Genomic DNA, 11667 nt, shown 5'->3' with positions numbered 1-11667 from the left:
TTATTAGAAAAGCTATTTAACACTGACAGGGGTGCTTACAATGATCAGCTTTTATTTATGTATAACTTTTATCCCAAAAGGAAATAACTGCTTGCTGTAAAGTATTAGATAAAGTATTATCTAAGAGTGGGGTCACTCTAATACAGAAGGTGTTACTGGCTAGATCACCAGGTGAAAGCAGAAGGGAAAAAAGGTTAAAGAAAACGAATGCAGCCACCACATCTAATGATTGGTAAGCTGTTATACTTTTGGTTTGATACCGCTTTTAAAGACTAAGTTCACCTTTAGGAGCATGTTACCTGTTGCACCTGTACTTGGGGTGTAACGTGCTCCTAAGCACCCCCCGCCTTTGCCCCTCCCGTGACATTCTGCAGGGGTTCCTCTGCCCCTTAGCTGTTGTCGCATTTAAATTTAGTGGGGTTTAACCCGCACAGCTGCATCATTTATTCAGAGATCTGTAAATAAACGACATGTTCTATTTGTCACCATGGCAGATGGACTTGTAGTTTTAATGGGATATGAGTGCAGTAATCAGTGCCCTTGTAGTCTGTTGGCACTTCCTCAAAACTAATAACTGATAGCCCATACAGTGTCAGGGCAGAAGCTGGAGGAGGTGTCTGCAGAAGCCTGACATTACACCCACAATTCACTGATTGCTGTCACAATGCTTTGTGGTTCCTGTAGAAAAAAAATTGTAAATTAACTTTTTTTTTTTTTTTTTCCCCTCCCTGCCAAATCGTGTTTATTTTTTTAAAGGTGAACCTGGCCTTTAGGGATTGCATATGTGTGTACAATGTTGCTTTTTAGCTAAGCTTGGAATAAAATTAAATTTTTATTGTATGATTGTACCCTAAAAAAGTCCCACTTTTTTTTTTTTTGTTATTGTCTTATGCCCATCAAATGCGACATATGTGCCAGATGGTAAGGGCTCATGTAAACGGATGGCCTCAGAGGAGAATCTGTAATTCTTGCCAGCAGAGAAATTACCTCCATGCATGCTTTGGGAGAGATTTACTAAAACTGGAGAGTGCAAAATCGGGTGCAGCTCTGCATAGCAACCAATCGGCTTCCAGGTTTATTGTCAAAGCTTAACTGAACAAGCTGAAGTTAGAAGCTGATTGGCTTCCATGTACAGCTGCACCAGGTTCTGAGTGCTCCCGTTTTAGTATCCCCCCCCCCCCCCTTTGTGTAAACAGGCAAGGCACACACCGTGTACAATTAATGGCCGGCACCATCATGTTTGCATGAGACTGCTCATCTAAGTGGGCTTTGACCAGGTCTGGACACAACACAGTTTGAATCCAGGACCAACAATTCTGGCCACAGCCTATTGTTCAGTTTGCAGCATCCAGATGCAGAGTTTAGCCACCTGTGAACACTGCAGTCTAGCTGCCCCTTGAAATGAGGCCTATTTATGTGTCAATGGAAAAGTCTCAGTAAAAGGAAGAAAAGTCACCAGCAAGTGATTGTACCCTCCATCCTAGATTGTAAGCCCTAACGAGCAGGGCTCTCTGACTCCTCCTGTATTGAATTGTATGGTAACTGTACTGTCTGCCCTCATGTTCCCATATCCCATTCAATTCAGAATAGAAATGAAAGGGAAAACATTTTTGTATAGATATGGAAAAAAAAAAAAAAGGATTTTATTTTTTATAAGTGATCACATTCTCTCTGTACTCAGCTGCATATGGGTGAGGGGGGGGGGGGAGAAGCAGCAGTGCACTGAGCTTCCCAGTGAATGTCTGTGCAGGTGGGACATGTTAGGACAAGTCTGATCATTGGAGGAGAGCTGGCTGAGTTCCTAGCACACCTAAAGAACTGACCAGGATGTGCTCTCCCGCTTAGCATGGTTAGTTTTTAATAAGCAGAGGGACTGGCAGGAACACCAGTGATTTCACATAAAGGAAGCAATGCAAAAAGAACAAGATACTTCACAATACTTAGTACAGCAGGAAACATATCAGGGATATGAAGTGTTGAGGTAACAAACTCTTTAATATCACACAGGTCAGAGACAGCCATTATAGCTAGATCTGTTCTTTATGATGATAAAATACATGCAGATCATTTATTTTACAATTGAGCGCTGGTACTGTGGTTTGCATGGTGCCATCTGCTGTGGTAACTACAAGCATCATTTAGTTACATTTGTCACACTCCTCTGCCCCTTTATTAGGTACACCTTGGATTGGACCCCCTTTTTGCCTTCAGAACTGCCTTAATTATTTGTGGCACAGATTCAACAAGGTGCTGGAAACATTCCGTTGCTTGGTTGTAATGAGTGGTTATTTGAGTTACTGTTGCCTTTCTATTATCTCGAACCAGTCTGCCCATTCTCCTCTGACATCAACAAGGCATTTCCGTCCTCCGCTTACTGGATATTTTCTCTTTTTCGGACCATTCCCTGTAACCTCTAGAGATGGTTGTGCGTGAAAATCCCAGTAGATCAGCAGATTTTGAAATACTCAGCCAGGCCCCTCTGGCATCAACAACCATGCCACGTTCAAAATCCCTTAAATCCCCTTTCTTCCCCATTCTGATGCTCGGTTTGAATTACAAGTTGTCTTCACCACGCGTAGATGTGTAAATGCTTTGATTTGCTGCCATGTGATTGGCTTATTAGCAATTTGTATTACCAAGCAATTGAACAGGTGTACCTAATAAAGTGGCCGGTGAGTGTGTATATATAGCCTGTAAAGCCCTCCTTTTGAAGATTGAGTTGGGGGTCTCTTCTACATTTTGAAATGTGTTTGTTAATGTCTGTTTCTTACAATAGGCCTAATGCGTGATGACATTTTGTATGAAGACGATGACGTGAAGGAGGCCGTTAAGCGGTTTGCCACCCAAAATATATGATGACCGAGTGTTCCGCATCAAGAGAGCTCTGGATCTTGATTTGAAAAAGAGCATCTTGCCCAAGGAACAATGGACGAAATATGAAGCGGTATGAATCTGCCTTTGCTCCTCTGGCATGAACATTTTATAAAAGGGAAAGTTTGGTGTATTTTTTGTTGAGTTATTTTTGAAGTGTTTACTTTAAAATCATCTTTTATGTTTTTACATGCTTGCTGCTGTTGTGTTAAATGTGGAGAGTTATAAATCGCTAAAGGCAGGGAAAACTACCCACTCCCTGTACACATTACTTTGTACAACTATTTACCAGTGGTTGATGTGGGACCTTAGCCACTAGGGAATGCATTGTGCTCAGTGTGTAGGACCGGGGTCAGCAACCTTTTTCCACTTAAGGGCCAGATTTAATGTATGTGAATGCATAGAGGGCTGCATTCACCTGCTAATAAATGAAGATAATAATAATCCTAACATAGTAATAATAACAGTACAGGTTTGACCCACTTAAGGGTGCTTCACTAATACAAAGCCCGTTCACCCTGAGGGAGCATGTGGCTGGGGATTCAGATTTTACTGCCCTTTCCCCCATCCTTGCACCCAAAGGTGGCTGACCCCAGCCCTGCCAGCCAGCATGGTCCGGAAATGGGGTCCTTGTCCCCGGGGGGGGGGGGTCTCTGTCCACAGGCGTGGTGGGGTTCCTGTGCCCCCAAAGCAGTGTCCTCTGTCCGTCCGTCCCCATAGTGTCCTCTGCCCCCCTCCACCCCACACACACTGTCCTACCTTACACAGGTGTACAGCGAGCAGAGATCGATATCCCAGGGCTGGATGGGGGCGGGAACTGCTGGTTAACTTTTCACATTAACAGGCTGGTGATTGGTTGCTAGGATCGCCCAGCAACCAACCACCTGCTGTGTAATGTAAAAAGTTAACTCCAGCGGTTCTTGACCCCATCCAGCCCTGCGATACCACCGCTCGCCACTGTCCAATGAAGAGGACAGCTGCAAAAATGTCCACGGGCAGGACATCTAGCGGTGGCGAGCCGTGGGTTGCTGACCTCTGGTGTAGGATGACTCATTCATTAGCATTGTGGGTAACGTTCACGCACTAGTTCCGTCCATAATGTATGAGTTATGTGTTCAATAAAAAAAAAAAAAACTCTACTATGCCTCTTCCTAAACTGATGTAGACTAAAACCTCCCCCATCCCAAATTCTTTACTTTCTTCAGTGGCACAGCTGCATCCCGCTCCAGTGTTTACTGGATCTTTAGCAGAAGTTTTCATCAGGGTTACCTTGTGTATGTGTAAAAGGACCACATAGACTTGTATTGGGCCAAACTCTGAGACTCGAGATACTTGGTGTAAGTCTTTTTTTAAAGTGACACTGTTGCATTAGAAAAAATACCCTTTTACAGAAGGCCTAACCAGAGACCCTGTTACTAACTTTAAAAAAGTGCAAGAAAAAGCACAGAGAAATTTATTTTAAATGCTAACCTGTTTTTTTTGTTTTGTTTTGTTTTTTTTTCCCCCTTTCAACAATATAATCACACATAGGTTGGACTTGTGTCTTTTTTCGACCTCACCTACTATGTAACAAATTTGCCTTTAAACTTGCAAAGGAATTTGGTTATGCCAGGAAAAGTCCATTCTCTAGCACTGCCTCATTGCACATCATAGTCCTCTTCTCCTCTGGGAGTATCTAATTACTGTCTGTACTGGCCCAGTCTAGATTGGCTGGTGAATAAAATAACAGTGTCCAGTCTCGGGCTAAGTGCAGATCCTGGGCTCTGCAATGTCTGGCAGGGGAGCCTGGATTATATAATGGATTGGCAGAATTGTTTACACATATTTATTTCATATAAATAACAAAGTGCAGCGCAAAACAGTCCAATAAAATCCATATAAATAACAATGAAGGTCCACAGGATGAACCACAAAGTCCAGACTACAGCAAGAGAGGTCCACATGTGGGAAAACAGGAATCCAAACACGATATGCGTGGCAATTCTTCCACCACTGAGATGCTTGCTCGCTCACCTTATTAACTGGACTCCTGAATCAACAAGGAGTCAATAGCGCGTGTCCCCTTAAGGGTAAATGGTAACCAATGCAGTCAGCAATGATCTCCCAAGGTTGCAAACAGGCACATGAAATCAAGAGCTAAGTGCTTTCTGTTTTGGACATTGCAAAGCTTTATTAAAGCGGGGGTCCACCTATTTATCCTTTTTTTTTTTTTTTGAGTTCATTCACAAACTTTTCTTCTCAGCATTACATACTCACATATTGTGTGTAATATGTCCGCCTGTGTCAGATTTTGTCGGAAAGAATAACTTATATTATTCACTGCAGGCGGTTTCCATCTTCATTGTGGGCATTTGAAGCCCACAAGCATTTATTTCCTGGATGCGGTGAATGCTGTGCTCCCAGCATTCACCGCTCGTTCCCGCACGTGCGCAGTGGCATCCTGGGAAGCCTGAGACTAGCTCCCAGGAGGCTGTGCGGAGTCTGGGAGAGGCTAGAAACACGCCTACTCCCATGGGAGGAGAACCAGGAAGTGCAAAGAAGAATAGAAAAATAAAAGGTAATTACGGCGATTTAAATTTTTTTAAACGGCATGTCAGCATCTAGGCAAGGAAGAGAATACATACAGATATTGTTCAAAATTTGGGTGGAACCCCGCTTTAACACTCATTGATGTCTACTCGCATTAAAACGATCCATAAAAGGAGTAATGTCTGTCGATCGGAATGGCGGTGGGTGACATCATCCAAACATAGCACCTCCCCCTGTACGCATTGCGTCCAATAGGATTTCGTCAGTGAGGGGTTACGAAGTCCTATTGGACGTAACGCGTACTGGGGAGGAGCTATGTTCAGGTGACAACCACTGCCATACCAAGGCAGCGGTTGGCTTCCCTACCAGGAAGACTTTTAACCACTTGCTTACTGGGCACTTAAACCCCCCTCCTGCCCAGACCAATTTTGAGCTTTCAGCGCTGTCGCACTTTGAATGACAATTGCGCGGTCATACAACACTGTACCCAAATGAAATTTTTATCATTTTTTTCCCACAAATAGAGCTTTCTTTTGGTGGTATTTAATCACAGCTGGGGTTTTTATTTTTTGCTAAACAAACAAAAAAAGATGGAAATTTTTGAAAAAAAAAATCATGTTTAATAGTTTGTTATAATATTTTGCAAACCGGTAATTTTTCTCCTTCATTGATATGCGCTGATGAGGCGGCACAGGTGGGCACTGATAGGCTGCACTGATGGGCACGGATAGGCACAGTTAAGGCGGCACTGATAGGCACAGTTAAGGCGGCACTGATGGGGACAGATAAGGCGGCACTGATGGCCACGGATGGGCGGCACGGATGGGCACTGATAGGTACCACTGATGGGGGGGCACTGATGGGTGGCACTGATGGGCAGTGATGGGCGGCACTTATGGGCACTGATAGGTTGCACTGATGTGGGTGCTGATGGGTGGCACTGTGGGCACTGATGGATGGCACTGTGGGCACTGATGGGTGGCGCTGATTGATGGCACTGATGGGTGATGCTGGGGGCACTGGTAGGCAGCACTGCTGCCTATTGCTTTGTGTTAGAAGATCGCCGTGATCGGGTTTTTTTTTTTCCTCCTCACGCTGTCAGCGCGAGGAGGAAAAATAGCCGATTACTGGCTCCGTTTACATCACATGATCAGCTGTCATTGGCTGACAGCTGATCATGTGGTAAGGGGTCGGGACCAACCCCTTACTCTGATCTGTGATCAGGCGAGTCTCATAGACTCGCTGATCACCGAGCGCGCCGTACGCGCCCTGCAGGGGGCGCGCAGGCCGCTCGTGCATGGGACGACGTCAATAGACGTCGTCCCGGCAATTTAGATCCGCGCTGTTGCTGTCATTTGGCAATGGCCCGGATCTGAAGCGGTTAAAGTAAAACTAAAATCCTTCTGTGAAAAATTACAAGGGGTTTTGTTTTTTTTTTGGCAAGAGAGACATACAAAGTCTGTTTGCCAAGAGAAACCTTGCATGGTGCTTGCAATTCTTTTTTGTTTATGTAAATCCCAAAAAAATTCTTTGCATGCCAGAGGGTAGAGCAGGGTGCCAGGGACATGTAACTCTTATGCACGTGCATAAAATTTACATTGCCAGTGGCTGAAGAGAAGGGCTGTTGGACCCTGAAGAAGCTTTGGGGAAGATGGTAGCATTGATGTGCCATAATGTACAGGTATGCTATGCATTCTAGTTAGAGCTTTTGGAAGAAACCTCAAGCTGACCATATAAATTTGTACATATGATTTAGAGCCATGTTTATGAAAAGCACAGTAAGGCCCCCTTCATATCATGCTTTGCCTTAACTCAACTCGTTACTGCACTTTAAGGTGCACAGCTTTAATGCAGCACATGTTGATATAAGAAAAATTAAACCTGCACTTTTATTTTATTTATTTAAATACAACACATGTATGTTGTGTTGCTGTGCGTTTGCTACTACTTACTGCAAAGTGCATTGGTGAGTCTTCCACACTGAATGACGCTACACGTATGCCATGCACCACAGTAACATGTTGAAAACCATGTATTTTATTGCTTGTTGCCATATTGCACCAATCTGAATGGAGCCTCAGGTCCGCTTTTTCCCCTAGCAGCCACTTTCTGTTTCATTTGAAAAATGAAGCCTGCTGGTTGCAGTTTGCAGCAACTCCTCTTTTGCTTCACTTCTAATAGTTAAGACTCAGTTGCAACAGATATTTATTTTTTAGCCTCATATTTTTCTAAGCGTGAAGGTGAGTTGCATGCACATTGTCTAAAACAAGCTGGCTTAGTATGGATGATTTTAGCCTAATCTCCACCAGTTCTGACTGGCAATGTTCGTTTTGACAGCTATTTTAAAATAAAAACATTGCATGACTTGTATAAATTTGTTTCATCAGGATGTCCGCTACCTGGAGCCATACCTAAAAGAAGTGATTCGTGAAAGGAAAGAGAAGGAAGAATGGAACAAGAAATGAGGCGACAGCCATTCTTTGACAGACGTTTTGTTGTATTTATGTAAAAATTTGTGGCTTTCACCAATCTTCCGGATCAATTCTTGACCTCACATACTGATCTCTATTTCTGGAGCCGACCAACAATAAATGTTTCAAATTATTATTTGATCTTTGGTTTGTAATTTTTATTTTATGTATTTTTTTCCCCAGTTGATAAATGGAAAGGCTTGAGTGGAGCTGGTGAACAAATATCTTTTGTATCCACAAGTGCATGTTCCCCTGTACCCCCCTCAATACACACAGCGTAGGTCCGTAAAAAAAAAAAAAAAAAAAAAATCTAGTGCTGGGCTGCCATCCCATAGGTTTGAATGGAACATCGCCCCAGCAGTATGGGTACAATCAAATTGTCTGAGACCTTGGTGCACAGATGCTGACAGCCTGGCACTAAATGTTTACGTGTGTGTGTGTGTATATGTATGTGTATATATATATGTGTGTATATATATATATATATATATGTGTGTGTATATATATATAATGTGTGTGTGTGTGTGTTAGGGGGTGGCTTTTGGAGCTATAGCCCTGAATCTGGGGCCCACAGCCCCGAGTCTCTGCAGGGGTCCCCAAGGGGACCCTGATGTAAGGGGTGCTCTCTGGGGACCCTGATGTAAGGGGTGCTCTCTGGGGACCCTGATGTAAGTGGGGGGCTCTCTGGGGATATACACACACACACGTATATTACATACCTGTGTATGCCCGCCCAAGTGTATGACTTTATTATGCTGCTATGGGCTCTAGCCCCAGATCATTTGTAGACCTAGCAACGCCTATGTGTGTGTGTGTGTGTGTGTGTGTGTGTGTGTGTGTGTGTATATATATATATATATATATATATATATATATATATATATATATATATATATATATATATATATAATCAATTTATTTTGTCAGGGGTTAGCTCAAGGGGGATCACCTTCCCTGGGGAAAAAGGCAGTCCAAATGGCAGGTTTTCTTAAAATCTGACTTGTAGCCAGTTTTATTTTGAAAGCTTGCATCGAAATAAAACAAACAAAAACTGAAAATAAATCCTTTGCCATCCAGACACTAACTACACATATGCTGGTTCCTAACTCACAGGTGATGGGCTTCTCCCAGTCACCCACAAAATAAAGATGTTGCAAAACTTTTCTCTCTCAAAAGCAAACTTCGTATAAACAGCTCTCTCAGGTTTGTGGCTTCCTGAGTCCCAGGCCAAGAGCCATTCTTTGCCCTAGTCCTGCTTTATTTATACCACCTGTTGGTGGGCACAAGTGGACCATAAAATCTGGTCCGGAACCAACCTTGCTAAGGTGGCTGGTAAAACCCAGACCAGATTCCATCTTGGCTTCCTGCAAATTAATGCATGCGAGGTGAAACATAACGTCCGTCAATCACCTCGCCTTTCATAATGTCACATATCTCTTCACCCTCCCCTCTGCTCAAGCCCCTGCAGCTGAGCAACTGTCCCAACCAGACAATGGACACGGGAAAGGGAATCTGTGTTTATCTGGAGTTTCCCAGCTCTATGCTCCACTGTGAACTTAAATACTTGAAGGGCAAATAACCACCTTGTCACCAGACTGTCTTTCTCCTTGTTATCGCACATCCATTTAAGAGGGGCATGATCAGTGACTAGTTTGAATGGTCTCCCCAACAGGTAATATTTCAGGGCATCTAAGGCCCATTTGATGGGTAAACATCCCTTCTCAACAATGGGATAGTTTTTCTCTTGTCTGTTCAGCTGCCCAGGTAGACCACTGTGTGCTCCTCTCTTTCTCTGATTTGGGTCAGTATAGCACCCAGTCCCACATCAGAGGCATCTGTCTGTACCACAAACTCCTTTGTGAACTCGGGTCACGAGCACAGGTTGTACACACAAAGCTTGCTTCAACATATGAAATGCCTTCTCTGCCTCAGGATTCCACTTAATCATGACTGACCCTTTACCCCTCATCAGGTCCATCAGAGGGACTGCAATGGTGGCAAAATTGGGTATACAGTTTGGACAGAAAGTATTCAGACCCCCTTAAATTTTTCACTCTTTGTTATATTACAGCCATTTGCTAAAATCATTTAAGTTAATTTTTTTTCCTCATTAATGTACACACAGCACCCCCCATATTGACAGAAAAACACAGAATTGTTGACATTTTTGCAGATTTATTAAAAAAGAAAAACTGAAATATCACATGGTCCTAAGTATTCAGACCCTTTGCTCAGTATTTAGTAGAAGCGCCCTTTTGATCTAATACAGCCATGAATCTTTTTGGGAAAGATGCAACAAGTTTTTCACACCTGGATTTGGCGATCCTCTGCCATTCCTCCTTGCAGATCCTCTCCAGTTCTGTCAGGTTGGATGGTAAACGTTGGTGGACAGCCATTTAGTTCTCTCCAGAGATGCTCAATTGGGTATAAGTCAGGGCTCTGGCTGGGCCATTCAGTCACGGAGTTGATGTGAAGCCACTCCTTCGTTATTTTAGCTGTTTGCTTAGGGTCATTGTCTTGTTGGAAGGTAAACCTTCGGCCCAGTCTAAGGTCCTGAGCACTCTGGAGAAGGTTTTCATCCAGGATATCCCTGTACTTGGCCGCATTCATCTTTCCCTCGATTGCAACCAGTCGTCCTGTCCCTGCAGCTGAAAAACACCCCCACAGCATGATGCTGCCACCACCATGCTTCACTGTTGGGACTGTATTGGACAGGTGATGAACAGTGCCTGGTTTTCTCCACACATACCGCTTAGAATTAAGGCCAAAAAGTTATATCTTGGTCTCATCAGACCAGAGAATCTTATTTCTCACCATCTTGGAGTCCTTCAGGTGTTTTTTTTAGCAAACTCCATGCGGGCTTTCATGTGTCTTGCACTGAGGAGAGGCTTCCGTCGGGACACTCTGCCATAAAGCCCCAACTGGTGGAGGGCTGCAGTGATGGTTGACTTTCTACAACTTTCTCCCATCTCCCGACTGCATCTCTGGAGCTTAGCCACAGTGATCTTTGGGTTCTACTTTAACTCTCTCACCAAGGCTCTTCTCCCCCTATAGCTCAGTTTGGCCGGACGTCCCAAACGTCTTCCATTTAAGGATTATGGAGGCCACTGTGCTCTTAGGAACCTTAAGTGCAGCAGAAATTTTTTTGTAACCTTGACCAGATCTGTGCCTTGCCACAATTCTGTCTTTGAGCTCTTCAGGCAGTTCCTTTTGACCTCATGATTCTCATTTGCTCTGACATGCACTGTGAGCTGAGATAGAGAGAGAAAGTATCGCCGCTCCAGGTGGGTCAAATCAAAGTGAAGGGCATCTCCTCCAGTTTAGAAGTCCAGGTGCTGGCAATGCTATGGTAATTAGACATCAAAGGAAATTCTGGACAGCCGCACTCCAAAAAATATATATTTGCCTTTATTCAATGAAGTGTCATCCAAAATACAGGTCACAGCAGAGTGGAACAAAGCTTACGCGTTTCACACTACGAGGAGTGCTTAGTCATAACCATGAGCTATGACTAAGCACTCCTCGTAGTGTGAAACGCATAAGCTTTGTTCCACTCTGCTGTGACCTGTATTTTGGATGACACTTCATTGAATAAAGGCAAATATATTTTTTGGAGTGCGGCTGTCCAGAATTTCCTTTGATGTCTAATGCACTGTGAGCTGTAAGGTCTTATATAGACAGGTGTGTGGTTTTCCTAATCAAGTCCAATCAGTATACTCAGGTGTAGAACCATCTCAAGGATGATCAGAAGAAATGGACAGCACCTGAGTTAAATATATGTGTGTCACAGCAAAGG

At 43.7% G+C, this 11667-nt stretch overlaps 1 protein-coding gene across 1 annotated transcript in view; it reads left to right on the top strand.

Moving 5' to 3' along the window:
* The window catches only part of UQCRB (ubiquinol-cytochrome c reductase binding protein), a 15190-nt gene extending 7183 nt beyond the window's left edge, over nucleotides 1–8007 (top strand). Inside the window, 3 exon segments of the mRNA XM_073632000.1 lie at nucleotides 2777–2835; nucleotides 2837–2944; nucleotides 7788–8007. Of these exon segments, the coding sequence (XP_073488101.1) occupies nucleotides 2777–2835; nucleotides 2837–2944; nucleotides 7788–7865 (245 nt within the window). The 3' untranslated portion in view covers nucleotides 7866–8007.
* The last annotated feature ends 3660 nt before the right edge of the window (nucleotides 8008–11667 follow it).

This window comes from Aquarana catesbeiana, linkage group LG05 (genome assembly GCF_042186555.1).
Source record: "Aquarana catesbeiana isolate 2022-GZ linkage group LG05, ASM4218655v1, whole genome shotgun sequence".
In the NCBI taxonomy this organism is placed as follows: domain Eukaryota; kingdom Metazoa; phylum Chordata; class Amphibia; order Anura; family Ranidae; genus Aquarana; species Aquarana catesbeiana.
The sequence above is the reverse complement of the archived record's forward strand: the minus strand, read 5'-3'. Positions and strand labels throughout refer to the sequence as shown.